Source organism: Pteronotus mesoamericanus, unplaced genomic scaffold, assembly GCF_021234165.1.
Source record: "Pteronotus mesoamericanus isolate MK-2021 breed Mesoamerican mustached bat unplaced genomic scaffold, CSHL_Meso_final contig_66, whole genome shotgun sequence".
NCBI lineage: Eukaryota > Metazoa > Chordata > Mammalia > Chiroptera > Mormoopidae > Pteronotus > Pteronotus mesoamericanus.
In genome coordinates, this window is record NW_026555230.1 from 2,228,075 (window position 1) to 2,247,188 (window position 19,114).

The 19,114-nt window shown below is 39.5% G+C and overlaps 1 protein-coding gene across 4 annotated transcripts in view; it reads right to left on the bottom strand.

Moving 5' to 3' along the window:
• Positions 1-19,114, bottom strand: part of MTMR1 (myotubularin related protein 1) — an 81,957-nt gene that overhangs the window by 49,653 nt on the left and 13,190 nt on the right. For 2 of the 4 annotated variants that reach the window (XM_054581803.1, XM_054581806.1), the window contains exons 3-7: positions 10,260-10,283; positions 9,762-9,788; positions 4,318-4,393; positions 1,848-1,942; positions 1,385-1,492 (exon numbers count right to left, since the gene is read on the bottom strand). In XM_054581803.1, coding sequence (XP_054437778.1) covers positions 1,385-1,492; positions 1,848-1,942; positions 4,318-4,393; positions 9,762-9,788; positions 10,260-10,283 — 330 coding nt within the window. The remainder of the gene's footprint in view (positions 1-1,384; positions 1,493-1,847; positions 1,943-4,317; positions 4,394-9,761; positions 9,789-10,259; positions 10,284-19,114) is intronic. The other 2 variants (XM_054581804.1, XM_054581805.1) reach the window with 2 other exon arrangements.

Here is a 19,114-nt window from a genome sequence, read left to right on the forward strand (position 1 = left end):
CTTATGATATTATTTTTATATAGATTTTATGTTTTTAGAGAGAAGGGAAGTGTAGGAAAACAGGGAGAGAAACATCAGTGTGTGGTTGCCTCTTGTACATCCCCCAGTGGGTCCTGGCCCCTACCCAGGCATGTGCCCTGACTGGGAATCAAACCGGCAACCCTTTGGTTCCCTGGCCAGTGCCCAATCTACTGAACCACACCAGCCAGGACCTTTTATGATATTCTTAATAACAGTTTTTCTTCTAAGCTTACTTTATGGTAAGAGTACAGTATTATATGAGGGAGAATCCCCTACAAAATGAAATTATCTTCTGAAAAGTGGGCCCCTTATAGGACAGACTTCCTGTTAGGTGAGTGTTCTCAGAGCCCACCTGTATCAGTGTACCAGCTGGCACTGTTGTAGGAGGCTGCAATTGAGGTCAGTGAATTTTTCTGAAGACCCTTTCAAAACATTTGCCCATTTCATGATGGGTGATTTGCAAACACACCTGCCCACACTGTCCTGAGGGTTAAACAGCATGACCCGCGTGCCCCACCCTCCCTATTCATCCAACCTCACATCAAGTGACTTTTTTCTGTTTGTTTGTTTCCCCTCAATAAAAAAAAAAAATTCCCAAAGGGAAACATTTTGCCTATGAGGAAGAGGTGAAACAAAAAATGGCAGAAGTACTAAAAGGCATCAAAATCGGCGAGTTCAAAAACTGTTTTAAGCGGTGGAAAAAAACATCTTGATAGGTGTATTGATTCAAATGGAGAGGACTTAGAAGGTGCCTGAAGTTTAAACATGGAAGAATAAATACACAATTTTTATAAATAAATCGCAGGTTTTTTGGGGTTCCCCCTCATATAATACATGTAACACACAAAATACATGTTAGTCAGCTGTTGCCGGTAAGGCTTCTGGTCAACAGTAGAGTATTAGTAGTTAAGTTTTGGGGAGTCGAAAGTTATACGTGGATTTTCAACTATGTAGGCAGTTGATGTCCCTAAGCCCCAAGGTGTTCAAAGGTCATCTTATTGTTGTCCCTTTAGGAACTCCTTAACCACTATTGTTCTGGAGATTAGTCTTAGAACAACAAACTGGGAAAAAAAATATATGGATCTCTACTTTCCACTTGATTTCTCTGAAATGCAACAAATATCAGCATGTAGGGTATAGGTCCATGCTGCTTAGAATACTTCAACAGAAAAAAAGAGGTTTACTTCAATGGTTTACATAACGATAAGAATTGGTTGATACAAGATTTGAAGAGGTCTTGTCCTAAAACATTTGAGTTACTAACAGTACAAATAACCCTGACTGTCCAAAGACCAAGAAAAATGTGTCAGAAAAAGTTCCCAGCTGACTGCCTCTTGTAGTTTTACTAGTGTTGGTACCATACCTTGCACACTATTTCTATACCACAAGAATTGTCCCCATGGCTTTGTGCTCCAATCTTCTCAACTCTGCTGATCACTCCCAGGGGAACATCAAGGACGAAATGCGGGTCCTAAGTTTACAAATTAAGATGGATGCCTATTAGTATCAGTCAATAAAGTTTCCATATTTTAAGTCTTTGCTGACTTAAAACACATTTGTTTACTTTGTTTCAGCTAAGAAACTGAAGTGTGATTTATAACATGCTTTCTGAAATAGATGTTGAGACTACAATTAAACTTCCTTTGCCGGTATAAGTGCTACTTTAACAGCTTTTTTTCCCCAAGATAACAAAATCTGTTTGTGCACATCTTAAAAGTCACCTTCCAGTTCTCTCAGGGTGATAAGCTTTCAGGGTAGTTCTTACTTTCTTCTTTTTGTTTACTTGCTTCTGAAGTGTTTTTTAAAACATTCTTTTAAAAACTCACCCTCTCTATATTTTTGAAGTACATCTTAAAGTCCGTCACTGTCAGCGTTCCACTCACAGCTCCCATAAATGGGCAGATATACATGACATCTTTCACTGAAAGAAAAAAATTCAAAGTATCAACTACTGCCATAGACACATGCTTCAATAAATCCTAATATGAGTCTATATGTCTATACATATGTATATTTCCAGTTTTCTAGAAACTTTAAATTTGTTATTACTTTAAATAAAGACATAGATGGATAGTCTTCTAATAAAGTTCCTTTTTTTCAAACAAGATTATATTTTGGTACCTAATGAGGTTTTAAATAAAGGACTCCATAATAAGCTATATTTTGTCATTTTTTCCAGGTGGTTAACGTTTTCCATGAGTGATAAATTAATCATATCAAAAATACATTAATTAAACTCAAGACCCTGAGCTACCATTTAATAAATTACTGCTAGTGAAAACTAACTAAAGCTAAAAACTGTCCCCTAGAGCACCTCCAAAAAGCAACTTCTTTACAGATGACAAAAACTAGAACCACATCAATGCAGTGGAAAAAGACTTCTATGCTTCAAATTCCTTATCAGCTTCCATATTAATTTTTATTTTCTCTCTGTGACTATCAATATCAGCATATTTAAGACAATATAAACAGCATATTTGATTCCTATGAATGCTAAGAACTTCTTGCCTACCACACCTTCATTATCTTCCCAAAGCACCATTCAATTGGCATGATAGGAATGTACATAGCTAAAGAGGAGTCCAAGTGGATCAATTAAAGGTACTAAAGTTGTCATCCAGCCAACCACTTCCATTAATGTTGTCTACAACTTATTGTGTACCAAGCAGCTTCTGTTATTGGGGCTCTAGTAATAACTGGACACAGTTCCTGACCACAAGCAGCCATGACCTGTGAGCAGCACTACACAGGAAATGACCATTATTCTATAACCTGATAAATGCTATCATAACCATGTAGACATGGTGTGATAAGAGCTCAGAAAAGTATCAAATTAACCCAGCAGAGAAGCATCAGGGAGGAGGGTAGGGAAAAAGGAAAGAGAGGGCAGCCAGTTGTTGGAGGTTAGTGTGGCTGGATCAAAGAGGGCATGAGGATGATGGAATGTGAGGCCAGAGAAGACTTGTTTGTGAATGTCGTTGCAGCTTTATCAGTGATAGCCAAACAGTAGAAACAACCCAAATGCCTCTCGGTAGATGAAGGGATAACCAAACTGTGGTGCACCCAAACAGGGGAATACAGTTCAGCAATAAAAAAGAATGACTCTTGACCCATGCCACAGCATGAATGAGCATCAACGTAATGATGCTGAGTGGAAGAAGCTAAACAAGAAAAAATATACTCAATGATTACATTTCTAGAAAACTCTAGAAAATATAATCTAGCCTATAGTGCTTTGAAATGGGGAGAAGGCATGGGAGAGAAGGTGTAAGAAGGGGCCTAAGGAAACATCTGGGAGGTAAAGGATATGTTCATTATCTTGACTGTAATGATGGTTTCCCAGGTGTACAGTGTGTCAAATCTCTTCATGTTTACTTTAAATCTGTGTAGTTTGCTGTCAGGAAAAGCAGAGGTATGACATGATTAGCTCTGCATTTTAAACAGATCATTCCCAAAGCGGCATGGAGGCAGGGCTAGAAAAACTCTCAGGGAAAGAACAGCCAGAGAGGCCAGAGAACCACCAGAAGTGAATAAAGTTCCAGAAGCCAAAGAGAAAAAGATGCAAAACCAAGGATGGGATAAGCAGGGTCCAGAGCCACAGAAGAGGATATTCAGTGTGGGTAGCTGTTTGTAGGCCCTAGCAGGAGAGCGCAGTTACTCAAAAATTCTTGACACAAGGCAACTATACTCTGAGACCAAACACACATCTTTGGAAGGAAGCCATGAGGGAAGAAGGAAATACTCAGCCTAGAAAAGCAGACTGTCCTATCAAACCCCAGCAACTGTGAGGTGAGAAGGTTGAGCCCAGCTGTCCTACCATCTACCCATGGCACAGTGTACTACCGGCTGAAATGCCTGCTTGTCCACAATCGGTGGCGGGGGGGATGTGGTAGCCCTCTAGGCCATTGCCCCTACAATCCAGGGTGGCAACACACACACTTTTATTGCACTAATATTGTACTTTGTTGATATGTTTTCCTTATAGTGAAGGATTCTGACAAAGCAATGAATTGACATACAGCAAGTGTCTAATCAGCCTTCATTTCATCAGGAAAAGTTGGGCCCTTCTTCTGCTGATAATGCCAACTAATACTCAATTGGAGTTTAAAGTGATTCTCTATAGTCTTATATCTCTGAAGGTCATAAGGACATTAATAAGAATGGATAGGCCTAGTCCATTTGTCCCCTAATGAAATTGGTCTAGCTGATATTTAGTATTTACATCACCTGTGCTCACAAGAAGGCACCATATCATTTTATGGATCTCTCTAAGCAAAGTGTACACATTAAATTTACCAACGGCTTTGATTGATTCTCCTGGAAAAAGGGGTGCTTCTTCCATCTGTACCAGCTTATTTCCATCCCTTAGAGCCTGGCAAAAAAAAAAAAACAAACAGAAGTAAATCTCACTTTCCATCTATGTGTGTGGGAATAATTGTGGTGTTCTGTGCTCTTGCTACAAAGCTAAAGAAGTGTGCAAAATGTATGTCCCCGCCCCTTACAAGACAATTTCAAAGCTCAGCATCACAGGACACCATGCTGCATATTCTGGCAAATTATTACACATATTTAAAGTTCATGTTAGAAAACATTAATACACAAATGGCTTGACATAACAGATACATACATTAGATATAGGTGTTTTAGGTAGCTGTAGAAATGACCCAGCCTATGAGATAGAATGGGAAACCCTGAAATCTAATTAAAGTAGTCAGGGAGGGGTCTCAGAACAGTGATATTACCGAGGAAAGCCCTAGGCTTTTGTACTGCAGCCCAGTTAGAGAGAGAGAGAGAGAGAGAGAGAGAGAGAGAGAGTGTGTGTGTGTGTGTGTGTGTGTACACGTACACACAAAGCACTGGAGCTTGTCAGTGTGCATCCCATCTGTGCCAAGAGAAACTGTGCCCTCACCTGGCAGAACAAGAGTATTCCAATCAAGACACTGGAGCAGTGTGTGTTCATCAGACTTCTCCAAAGCCAATTCACTTTGTGTTGATTCCACACTCACCAAGCAAATTGCAAATGAGGAATTAGGTTTCCTACAATGATACTAGGAAAAGGATATCCTGGATGGATGGCTATTATAAGGTGCTTGGGTATAAATGTGGGTACATGCCTGCAGTTCTAAATGTCCAGACTGGCACCACAGTCCAGTAGCCAGTTTCTTGAGTTTGGTTGGATGGTGCTAGAGAACTCAAGGGAGCCGAAAAAATGGTGCCCTCAAACTACAAAGCCAGGGACCAGAGCCTGAACTTGGGGCCTATTCCAAGGTACTACCACCACCTGCCACGCTGCCAAGGAAACTGGTTACTTTGCCAAGGAAACTGGTTGCTTTCTCTTTGGTATCTCTGACACAATGTATCATGAATAAGAATGAGGTATTCAAAACTCCAGAAATCCCCCAGCTGAGTGTCATAGAGCATTACATTGACAAAAAATGTAAATAGATCTTTTTTTGTGAAAAGTTTGGGAAATGCAGAATTAAAGAAAACAAGTTAAAAAAAAATTTTAAGTGAGATGTCTTTAGGGTATTAATGTACGCCAGATCAGCAAGAGGGCGCTAGAGCATGCATGCTGCATTTCCCATACCGATTTGATCAAAAAAATATATATATATATATTACCTGTCAACATCAGGCCACTAGTGTTCAGAGGAAAACAGATTGGACAATACTAACTTTTCAGCATAATTTTGTGAAGCAAAACATTAAAACCTGATAACTTTTAAAGATTTATTTATTTGTTTGTTTGTTTGTTTGTTTTGAGAAAGGAAGGGAGGGAGGAAGAGGGGGAGAAACATCAATGTGTGGTTGCCTCTCATGAGTCCCCGACTGGGGACCTGGCCCACAACCCAGGCATGTGCCCTGACTGGGAATTGAACCAGCAAGCGTTTGGTTCTCAGGCCAGCACTCAACCCACTGAGCCACACCAGCCAGGGCTAAAACCTGATAACTTTTTAATTCTAATTATTGAAAATTCAAAATAACTGTTTTTCATAGTTATAAGAATATTCCAATATGGTTTACTAAAGGGACTCAATTTAAAAATACACAGCAGTTTCATCAATTTTTTTTAAATAAAGAAGGGAAAAAGGTAAAAATATAAAGCACATTCAATGCTAAATGTTAGTCAGCATAGTTCTGTTCTATGGGAAGTGCACAAAATGACAAGGTCCCTCCTCCCACTTACCAAGAACATGGTTAAAATAATATAGGCTCCTTTCCAAACAAATTTATTTGGTTTGAATTTTTAATCCAGATTGGTTTTTAAGACACTTTTCAGCCTAAAATTTTACAGAGGTAGAGAACTGTTAAAGGGAACGTGGGGAAGTGTTTGTGGATTTTTATATTCATACCTGATTTGGAAATATATCTTTTACACAGGAAAGCATAAACCAATATTTATACTTTTAAATGTCTAGTTTTAGAAACACTAAAAAAAACTGTGAATCCTTAATAGAAGCCTTAATTTGAAAGTCACCATCTTTAATTTATTGCTTAAACTAGAGACTAATTTTATAATATAGTTACGATGTGAAAAAGCAATTTTAATCAATACCCAAGTTTTGCATTACTTCAAATGTTACGTTGTTAAAAGTTTATTTTAATGGCTAAATATTATATTATATAGGCTCAGATTCCTTAACTCATATTTTGAAATAAATGGGGATAGGTTATTTTGAAATATATTTACTAAAGCAATCTCTTCTAATCAACTATATCTGGAAGGGGTGGGGGGGAATGTGGTTCACTTTAAGACTTATATTGAGCCACATCAAACACCTTAAAGTCCTCAATGCAGGACTAGGTAGCAAAATTGCGGATGGGAGAAAGCAGTGATTAGGATCATTCTGAGAATGTACAAGGCTCTCAAAATAAAGGTTGGAGATCAAACGTTTCTCTTTTCTTCTCTTCTGAAAGCCACATTGAATTTGGCTTAAAATGCCTGTGCACTTATATGAAGCATGACTGTGTTGGTGAGTGAGACAAACCTCTGTCTAATAATAATTAAATCTGGGACATGCTTTTTAAGTGATGAGAAAGCAAACAAATAAATAAATGAGCTTGCTGCTTCAGATTTCCCCACAAAAGGTTTATTTTGTACAGGAAACACATTTAGCTTTAGCATAAGAATTCAAGATGAGAACAGTTTTAAAAAGTTCATTGGTGTATACAGTAGGTTCCCTTTATAAAGCTGGTGTTAGGAAATGGGACTCACACTTGTGCTACATTAAGTTTTGATTGCAACTACCAAGTTGCACAGGACATGATTTGACTCTTGATTTATCCAACCCAGGTATGGCATAATCAAAGAACAGATTCTTGTGACAAAATTTGACCTCATGAACACACCTATTACTCTTGGTGCCTTTGCTCCAAGTGTTGTCCAGTTGAGGAATTTCCTCTGATGATCCCATCCAAATCCTGTTCTGGTGACTATGTAGAGCCAGCTGAAAGCCCACCAGCTCCCTGAATTTGTCCCTGAGGGCTCAAGCCCATGGGATGTCCCTGGCCCCTCCAAAACTTTCCTCCTCATCTGAGTCTAAGCTACTCGGTGGGTAGTTTCTATCACTACACATGCCAGAAGCAGTGGTTTTCAAATAGGGCTCTTCAAAGTGCTTCCAAGAGTCACCAAAGGAGGGTGGGCTGGGCACAGGCACAGCTGAGCATGGGAACTTACTACATTTTGCTGGAGCTGCACCTCTACCACTTTCACATATTGAGTTACTTCATAAGCTTTGGGGAAAGTTCTGTTGCTTTAAAAGACTCCAGAGGGTCTTGAGGTACTGAGCAGAGTACGCACTCAAGGATACTTGAACGACTTTTTTCTGATTAATAAATACAAACTACATGGACTCATTCTACAAATACAAGGTACCAGGTACCATGCTGGGCACAGACCATGGACATTTGAAGAAAGCGAAGTCCACACCCTCAAGGAGCACTCACAGCATATACATCTGCCCCATCTAAGTCTTTGTAAAGGCATTTCAGAATCCTGTCATGACTAAGGCTCATTAGTTTATCAATACCCTATGTGGGAAAACCGAGAATTATAGATGAAGAAATTTCTGGTTGACAAAATGTTGGATAAACCAATTTTTGCAAATAATGTCATAATGGAATCTATCAAACTTGGACAGGAGGGCACTACTGTAGTGGTAAAAGTATTTGCTTATCATCTAGACATCTAGTATGAAATGGCTTCTAAATAAACAATCTGTAGCTACAAACAGATGAACACATAGCACTTGCCACCTGATCGGCTTCAGCTTCAGAAGGGTAGCCATTGTGTTCTTCCTGAATCTCCTGCACAGCATCAGATGCATGGACAAGAAAAGGTAAAGAGGAGAAAGAAACACGTGCAAACAGACATGTGAAAGGACAGAACTTCTTTTTTAAAGAGACAGTAAGCATGTAAAAGTCGACACACCTTTCATGACCTTGCAAATCACAACATTTCACCCCTTGGAGGTAAGGAAATAACGTGTAGGCCATCTATAGCATCCTCAGCCTAAAATGGAGCATCTATTCTATATTTGTGTTGGGGTAGAAAAAGGAGAAGCAAACAAACATCATGGATTTCAAAGAATGTACTGTCTTTTTAAAATCATGCGATACATACTATAGCATATAGTAAAGGAACAAAACAACAAACACATAATATGCTCATAGAAAATAAAGCCCACCACAGACGCCAGGGAAAGGGCAAAATCAAGCAGTATTTATATACTATCAAGAATTACTATTCTGTCCAGGGATCAACTCCACTGGTATTACCAAAATTTCCTCAAACATGCGCATGCACACATCACATGCTGGAGATATAGATATACATATAAGTATACATAAAATCTGGTACTTATCACTTCTTGCTAATTATGATAATTATTAATCAATATCATATTAAATATTTCTACAGTATCAATGTGCTTCAAAGAAACAACTAAGAGGTCACGTATCTTTATTTAAATTTTTAAAAAGTTTTTAAAACTTTAAAAATTGGATGTTTAGTACAGCAGATGGTATAAAGAATATGAATACTGAAGATGACATGACTTTTAACCTCTTTTGAAAGTTGTATCAAGTCTCTAGGCTGAAAATATTAAAATTCAGCAGAGAAATATTTTTTTCCTTCATGAAACTTTGGTTCCAATTACTATATTTCTTTGAAAGACAATCAGTGAGGAAACAAAGATTTAAAAGAATTTACTATTTCCCATCTTTCATTTTTGTTAATAAAGTGGAATTGTTACTTAATACTTTTTTATACTTTATATCAGATTGAGTTTAGTACACAGTTCAAAGAAGGTAATTTTTTAAATGCAGGCAGTTTTTTTGAAATTTCCATTTTTAAATACAAAGAAAATGAAAATTCTTTGACAAAATTTTAAAAACAGAAAAATGAATGACTGAACAACAAAAGACATACAGTATTTCAAAGTCCATGCGAGTGTAAAGCCAAACACTAAAATTTAACAATGTGAATCAGTAAAACACATTGATTCTCATGAGTGAAAGAAAACATGATGAAAACAAGATTAAACAAAGATAAACCAATTAGAATTGTAAGAATTTGACTTCGCCTGCTTATTTTTGTACTGCTTTGTTGGCTTTAATAAGGTTAAAAATTAAAAACTGAAGTCACTAAATTATTCTATCAACATCCACATTGTTTTCATTTAATGGGAATAGTTTAATTTTCAACATCTGATACTCAGGCTTAAATGCATGCACATTACCAATCTTTGTCTTGCTTTATGAATATTCTGAAATAAAGGGAAGGAAAATCATGAAGAAATGTAAGCAATAACCCACTAGATGTAACAGCTACATCTATGTTTTAAGAAATACTACATAGGACTGATTTTGCTAAACTTATCTCTAGGATTAGCATTTCTGCTTCTTGGATAAAGCATGCAGACATGAAGGTGACAAACTCTTACCTAGAATGCACAATAACTGACCACTTTGTTGTTTAGCTGTTGCTGAATGTTTAGCAGGACACTGGTAACAATTTAAGCATTCTGGACTTACACACATTGGCTTTTATTGCACATAAAAACATTGTGACAAGTAAAGCGTTTCCAGTGAACACTTAAAGCTATGACACAGCAGAGCAAATTGATCTGAATGACTCATAAAAAACCAGTGTGAAGGTAAAGAACACTAAACAGACCAAGTGTTCCATGAAGCACAGAGACACACAAGTAGGAGGCCCATCTGCCGAACATCCTTACCCTTATATCAGGCCTCCTGAAAACCTGTTAGTTAAAATACAGAACATCATCATCACAAACATATTACTATTGACCTTTGCAAAATGTCATTAAGTTCACCAGCCCATTCCCTAAGAAACATCATAATCCTCTACATAAAACCAACCAGGTCAATCCTAACACATTTGCCCTCTAAATTTCATTCAATATCAAATCAATCTTAATACATTTGTCCTATAATTTTTAAGCAAGTCTATAGTTAGAAGAAACTCATTGCCCTTAGGCTCTTAGGCTAAGACAAACAACATTATTTTAAACACAAACCCCTTTCTGTCAAGTGCTATGACAAGCCGTTGTGAACAGGCAGTGTTTGAAAAGTTCATTTGTGTATCTGTTTAGAATATTGAATGTATTTTCCTTATAGAAATAATGACATAAAAAGGCAGTTCTGCTACCAAACCAGCCCACAGAAACAACCCCCCCCCAAAAAAAAACCCACAAAAGCTCCCATATTTGACGCAGAGCGTACCTCGGCTACAGTGTCAACAGTTACCATAAAACCTAAATAACCACAAATATAACCTGGTTTCTGCAGAAATTATATTTCCAACTTGCATTTGGGACTCTAGCATTAGACTCCAGGATGTGGCTGCCCCACCAAGAGAAGGATGCCTGTCTTACCTGCCCCCAGGCCCTGCTGCCTGGGGAGGGGCAGCTCCAAGTGGGAAGAGGTAGCTGGCTGGTCTGGGAGGGCAGAGGAAGGCAGGGGAAGCCTGGGCTGCTGCGCCCGCAAGGAGAAGCTAAGTTTTATTGAATGGGGGGGCACTGGTTTCAGCGAAGTTCTTCCTGCGCCAGTACTCTATGAATGCTACTTGAACATGCAGTGTGTGCATTTGGGAAGCCCAGGACAGAGGGAACATTGCAGAGAATATAAGGAACTTTTGAAAAGTGTATAGTGGTAATGGTCTGAGAAAGACCTGAATCACCTGTTCCCATTTTCAAAGTCTGAAATCTGATCATCTAACCACTGGATGTTCTATGAAAAACAGATCATTAAAAACAAAAAATCACCAGAGGTTCTTATTAGCTATATAGGTTTTTCTCAGGATAGATAAGAGCACATGAAGACTTCATCATTGTATCATCATTAAATGAAAATGCTCTGAGTAAAAAAGTTTTATGAATTATGTGATGCCATTGCACAGAGATTTAAGCCCATAAGTTCCTAAAGATAGACTATTTAGATTAAGAAGCTTAAACCTGGCTTTTTTTTGGGGGGGTGGTGATGGATATGTTTATCATCTTAATTGTGATAACAGTTTCACAAGTGTACACCTATCAAAACTTAATAAATTGTACGCTTTCAATATGTGAGGTTTATCATTTGTTAGTGAAACAGCAATGAAAGTATAAAATGCATGCTTATGTTAATAAAAAAAAAAAACTCAAAATGGGACATATGTGGCAATAAAAACTCAAAATAGAAAGTCTTCACTCCCACCCTGACTGGTGCGGCTCAGTGGGTTGGGTGTGATTCTGCAAACTGAAAGGTCCCCAGTTGAGGGCGTGTGAGATGCACCTGCTTGGTGTTTCTGTCACACATTGATGTTTCTCTCCCTCTTTTTCTCCCTCCCTTCTTCTCTCTCTAAAATAAATAAATAAAATCTTTTCTTTTTAAAGTCTCCACTCCCTGAGCTTCACTCCTCAGTGATAACCATGCTTATCTAGACCTATTTTTAATTCTGAGGATCACCTCCATAACCATAAATATGGCTACACCTCAACTTCTTGATTTGTCAATTTCATTTTTTTTAATTTTATTGATTATGTTATTACAGTTGTCCTAATTTTTCCTTCTTTACTCCCCCTCTACCCAGAACCCCCACTCCCTCAGGCAATCTCCCCATCCTTGTTTATGTCTGTGGGTCATGTGTATAAGTTCTTTGGCCACTCCACTTCCTATACAGTATTTTACATGCCCATGGCTATTCTGTAACTACCTATTCGCACTTCTTAATCCCCTCACCGCTTCACCCATTCCCCCACAGCCCCCTCCCATCTGGCAACCATCAATATGCTTGCTCTCTGTACCCATGATTCTGTCTGTTCTTCTTTGTTTTTTAGAGTCAATCATTGACAGGCATGTATTTATTGCCATTTTATTGTTCATAGTTTCGATCTTTTCTTAAATAAGTCCCTTTAACGTTGCACATAATAATGATTTGGTGATGATGGATTCCTTTAGTTTTTTCTTGTCTGGGAAGCTCTCTATCTGCCCTTTGATTCTAAGTGATATCTTTGCTGGGTAGAGCAATCTTGGCTGTAGGTCCCTGCTTTTCATGACTGAATATTTCTTGCCAGTCCCTTCTAGCCTGAAATCTTTTGAGAAATCAGCTGACAGTCTTATGGGAACTCCCCTGTAGCTAGTTAACTCCCATTTTGAAAGATGAGAAAATAAGCTTTATCAAACTACTACCTCTCTCTTCCTAATATCTGATTATTGAAATTTTGATTTTTAGTTCTTTTATCGTCTTCCTTAAGCAGCAGCTGCATCATAAAAAATACTCATGGGAGTAGGGGTAGTTAGATGAGGGTAATGGGAGATAAATGGTGCCAGAAAGAGACTTGACTTTGGGTGGTGAAAACACAACACAATATACAGATTATATATTATATAATCTGTATATTTTAAACCTATAAAATTTTATTAACCAGTGTCACCCCAATAAATTCAATAAAATTTTTTAAAAATACTCATGACATGATTTTTAGGTGGCATTCTTCCAAGCACTTTGTATATATTAACTCATTTTATTCTTAGAACAACCTTGTAAAATAAAAACTATCATTGGCTTCAGTGTTGATGAGAAAATCAAGGCATATTTAAATAATCTGGCCAAGTTCAAGGTGGCAGAGAAAGTATTTAAACCCATTTCATCTGCTACTCTATGTCAGCATGGTGCCGCTATAATTAACACATTTAAACTATAGTCTTCAAGCTTACAATCTCTCTTTGAGGGTTGATGAAGCATACACCACCACTACCCCTTCCTTGCTTCCCTCTCTACCTCCAAACCTCTGCTCTAGCAAGCCATTATTTTCACATTTGTTCTGTAACTACAATTATTTTCTGACACTTTCTCTATAACTTGATACTAACAACTGAAACGACAAAGCAGCATTTACAAGTAGTTTAAATGGGCCTTCCTTTATATGTAGGACATATACCATTGTCAATAAGCCTTTCTTATTAGAAAGATAAACTAATTCAAAAGCCTAAAAAGGGGTAGGCTGATACATGCTTTTACACTCGCATAATTCTTTACCTACTGTAATGAAATCCTTGATATTTCTGGTATGAGACCAAGGTCAATGGAGGCTCTCCCAAAAGTCTCTAAGTTGATGCCCAAGTGTATGTCTCTAGTTTAGTTTACATCTCTCCTGAAATAAGCCATTTCAGGCACTCAGAGATTCTTTTTTTTTTTCTTTTTTTTTTCTTGAATCGAATTCTGATTGAAGCTGGAGAAGAGAGCAGTGCTTATAAGTTAGGAGGCCTGGGACCAGCTCTCCCTGGCCTATTAAGAGCCTCCTAATGTCTGCCCTTGGTCTCAATCTCTACACATACAAAAGGAGAGGAGTCTCCAGAATGGCTGCAAGGTCCTGACCAGCTCTAAAATCATAGGACTTATTTATCTAAGTCTCATGGGAAGATATCACAAAATGTCTTCCCAACCAAAGCTTCTGGAGGCAAATTGGCATAGTGGATTGAAGAATGAGCTCTGGTGTCAAATCCTACTTTACTGCCCACCAGACTCCTGAAAAGCCACACAAGCCCTTGGATTCTTACCTAGTCTACTCTTCTCTAAATCGGTGATGCTGGGCACCCCTCTCTTGCAGAGTGTTGGGAGGGCTAAACTGAATAACACAACTGCACCTGGGTGAATAAGTGCTCAGGAAGCAGTTGTTAGCATCAGTACTATTTAGGTAACCTTTTAAAGTTGATGTGTTTCAGTCTACCCAACTTGTACCACAACTTTCTTGACCTGCCTCATATCCCCCCTCTCAACTCCTACACACGTCAAGAACCTATGAGAAGGTACAAAAAAGTTCATAATGATCCTCCTCTATATAACAAAACAAGAAGACTACCTGAAAGTTAACTAAAAATTTACCTACTTCTAAATGGCTATCACTAAATCAAGAAAAAAAAAACTGTGAAATGATCCTCATTCCTGACACAGACATCCTAAATTCCTTGTAAGTAAGGACATTAAGGTCATCTTTTGTTCTAATATTTGCTCTTTGACCTCAGTTCCTGACACAGAGCTCCTAAAAGTTTTGGAATTTCCTGGATGGTACAAGTGTCTTTGTTCTAATGAAATACCTCTGGGTAGGGTGAGGGTTCCTGGATCAGGGTTTGTGAAAAGACCAAGTCATGGTTAGAAGCTTGGGACTTTTGGCACCTACCTCATCCTAAGAAGAGGGGAGAGGGACTTGAAAATGAGTTTATTGACCATGTCTTTGTGATGAAACTGCCACAAAATCCCAAAAGTATGGGGTTCAGAGAGCTTTGGGATTGAAAGCATCTATAATACATGCTGGGGGGATGGGGCACCCCAACTTCATGGGGCAGACGGTCTTACACTTGGGACCTTCCCAGACCCCACCCTATAGATCTCTTCACCTGGTTGTTTATCTGTGTTCTTTATCATATCCTGTAATAAACTGGTAAACATTCAATATTACCGAGTTCTGTGAGCTGTTCTAGCAAATGATCAAATTCAATAGGGGTTCATAGGAACCCCTAATTTGTAGCAAGCCTGGCAGAAGTTGTGGGGAACCTGGGCACCAACTACTTGTTACTGGTGTCTGCTATAAGGAAAAGCTTCATGGGACTGAGTCCTTAACCTGTGGGATCTGCACTAACTCTAGGTAGTGTCACAACTGAATAGAATTGTACCTATCTGGTATTGGAGAATTGGTTAGTGTGGGGTTACATCTGGTGTCATAAGTGTTCTAGGAGTGTATAGTGTGAGTAGCAGAGAGGGAAACAGTGATTTTTTCCCCCCAGAGAGGCACCAAAATTTAAATATGTATAAAAGCTTGTTGTTGGATATAAAACTCCCTTCCTCTTCTCTCAGGTTCCATTCAAGTCATCCTTTTGGGTGCTCCCCACTAAAGAAGTGAGGGCTTAGGATGACCACTTGCTCTAGGTGGATTTAGGTAAGGGAGCCAGTGTGCTCCCCTTTGTCCCTCTGAGCTCTCTGGGATCTGGGTACCAGCCTGCTTGGAGGGTACAGCCTGGTCTCCCTGGCCCATGAATAATTTGTCTGTGTGGGCCCTGCCCCAGAGGAGAGGCCAAAGTTGTCCAGGACTGCCTTTGGGAGCGTATGTTTAATTCAGGACCCAGTATGACCTCACACCTGAGCCAGGCCCTCTACAGTCCCTTTGATCAATTACTATGGTCTAAATCTTTTTGGCCCCTGTCTAAATTTGTCAGAAGGTAATAGTTGACAGCCCTAAATCCCCAACAGTCTGAAAGTTATTTCAGAAAGTTTTTAAACCCAGCCAATATCAGTAATACAAATACCAACAAGGTCCACTCTATGTCAGGCACTGTGGTAAATGCTTTAGGTATTAGGTCAACCCTCCCAGCCACCAGGGAAGGAGCTTCTACTATTATTCCCATATGACAAATGAGGAAACCAAAGCAGCAAGAGGTGAAGTAACTTACCCAAGGTCATAGAGTCAGCAAGAGTAGAGTGGGGAATCCAAACCCACGCTTTCTGGGTTTAGCATCCATGCTCTTAACCTGAAAAAGGCCCCACCTAAACCTGTTCCCCTTCCAGAGGAGGCTGATAAGGTCCCTTAGGCTTAATGCCCATAATGTCCTCCTCTCATTACACCTTGCTTACTTGTCCTTTTAATGTCACCACAATCCAATTTGTAACGTATTTTCTGGTGTCTCTTTCCCTTACTATGAATTCCATGCATCCCAATCCAGCCCCTTGAAAATAATCGGTATTGGAAGAATCAAGATGGCGGAGGAGTGAGTGGAAGTCACACTGACCTCCTCCCAGGAACCACCTAGAATTACAACTAAATCGTGGAGAAATCACCTGGAACAAACAACTGAACAATAGTGAGAGAGGAGCCTTATAACCTCAGAGACAGAAGAATCGGCTTTAGTGAAATCTAACTGGTAAGGAGTACGGTGGAGACTCAAGAAGCCGGGCGGGGCACCCACGGGCAGCAGCACCAGGAGGATACTGAAAGGGCCAGTTGGATTTCCCTGAGAAGAGCAGGGTCTAAACCAAAAGCGGAGATCTCCAGCCTACAGCACCAGAGCCCAAAAAGTACGTAGAAAACAGCCAGCTGCAAAAAGCAGCAGGGTTGCTCCCTGCCAGAGACAGGGGGCTGGAGACGCAAAATCCGTTTAAAGAGCCAACGCATAAATTTTTATTTGCAGACACTTACCCTGGTCTCCGGCAAAGGCAGGGGAGAGTGGGCTAGAGATGCCTGAGGAGAGACTGGGGAAGGAGGCTTTGGGGAGAAAACTGAGAGTGGCCGGCGGGATCCTGGTGCTGACTCATCCCCCATGGGGTGGCAGCCATCTTGCTCAGGCAGAGACCACTCCCACTGAGCGGGCAACAGCATCAGAGGACCCAATAGCCCAGTCCCCAAGTGGGATTTGACCCCGCCCTGTGCTGTCTAAGCCGCCTGCTGAGTGCAGAGTGGCAGCCACAGGTAGCTGATCCCTCGCTAAAGGGGGTGCAGAGTGGTCTGGAGGTACTTGAGGAGAGACTGGGGAAAGAGGCTTTGGGGAGAGAGCGGAAAGAGTAGCTGACGGGATCCCAGTGCTGACTGCTCCCCCATACGGCAGCATCTGTCGTGCTCAGCCAGAGACCACTCCCCTGAGAGGCAACCATGTGAGAGGCAACAGCATCAGAGGACCCAATAACCCCGCCCGCAGGAGGGACTCTACCCCACCCTGTGGTGTCTAAGGCGGCCTGCTGAGTGCAGAGTGACTAGATTAACAACTGAAGGAGACAGCCACAGACAGTAGATTCCTGGACATCTCAAACAGACTGCCTAGGTCCAACAGGGACAACATCTGACATCATCAGAGGCAGATCCAGAAAGTAAAAACAGCGGTCTCCTACCATAGAAGTTCACACCACAAAGTCAGGAAATCTAGATAGGTCAATTTAAGTAGCAGAAGCAAAAAGAAGAGTCTCACAAATAATGGGAAGACAAAGAGACACCACCCAGTCGAAGGGAATGGAGGAATACCCACAAAGAGAACTAAATGAAATAGAGGCAAGTAAGCTATCAGACACTGAGTTCCAAACAACGGTTCTAAGGAAGCTCAATGAGCTCAGTGAGCTCAGAGAGAATTACAAAAAGCTACAGAGAAGCTACAAGGAACTTACTGCAAACTATATCAGCATGAAAAAAACATAGAAACTATCAATAAGAGACAAGAGGAAATGAAGAATAACATTTCTGAAGTGAAGAACAAAGTAGAAAGAATCAAAAACAGGCTAGATGAAGCAGAGGAACAAATCAGCGAGCTGGAGGACAACGTAGAAAAAAGCTCCCAGAAAGAGCAAGAATATGAAAAAAGAATCAAAAAGAATGAAGGGGCATTGAGGGAAATGCAGGAAAACCTGAAATATACTAATATACGTATAATATGGATACCCAAAGGAGAAGAGGAGGAGGAAGGGATAGTGAACCTGTTTGGAAAAAGTCATGATGGAAAACTTCCCTAATTGGAGGAGGGAAAAAGTCACCCAAGTCCAGGAAGCAGAGGATCCCATTCAAGAGGAACCCAATGAGGCCCACTCCAAGACACATCATCATTAAAATGGCAAATATCAAAGACAAACAGAGAATCCTAAGGGAAGCAAGGGAGAAAGGGGTAGCAACATGTAAGAGAGCCCCGATATGGCTAGCATCTTACTTCTCAACAGAAACACTGCAAGCCAGAAGGGAGTGGCAAGAAATATTCCAAGTCATGAAAAGCAAAGGCCTGAAACCAAGACTACTCTACCCAGCAAGGCTCTCAATTAAAATGGAAGGCGAAATAAGGAGTTTCCCAGACAAAAGAAGGCTAAAAGGATACACCTCTACCAAACCACCACTGCAAAATATGCTAAAGGGACTTCTTTAAGATGAAGAAAAAGAGTTTATGCATATCCAGGTCCTTTCACAGTTGCCAATACTTGATATTACCAATATTTTTAATATGTATTAACCTGATTGTGACAATGATGTGTGAATCATTCCTTTATTATTTGTTGAAACTAAACCTGTTTTTGTATATTTGTTGCCTATTTCTATTATTTTTAAAAAGCTTTAAGTGACTTTTTGGTATTCTTTATCCATTTATTGATTAAAGGTTTGTAGAATTTTTTTCCCTAAAAAAAAAAAAACAAAAAAAACAAAAAAAAAAAAAAAAACAAAAAGGAACCCCAACTATTACTGGATTTTTAATTTTAATTAATTTATTTACTTTATACATTTGTCTCTGCCTTCCCCCCCCCTTCCCCCTCCCACCTTCCCCCCTCCCCCTTGTCCATGAGTCCTTGCTATATGTTCCTTGACTTTCCCCTTCCCTTCGTGTTTTAAATGTATTGCAAATACTTCCCTATTCTATTACTTGTCCTTTAACTTTTTTTATATGTATGTTACTATATAGTCTTTAATGTTTAATATAGTCATATTGTCAGTATTTTACTTTATAGCTCTGGGTTTGAATATTTTACTCCAGGGTAAGAAAAATATTAGTTTGTATTTTCTCCTAACACTCCTTAGATTCTACATATTGATTTTTAACTCACTGAATATTTCTTATATAATGTGTGAATTAG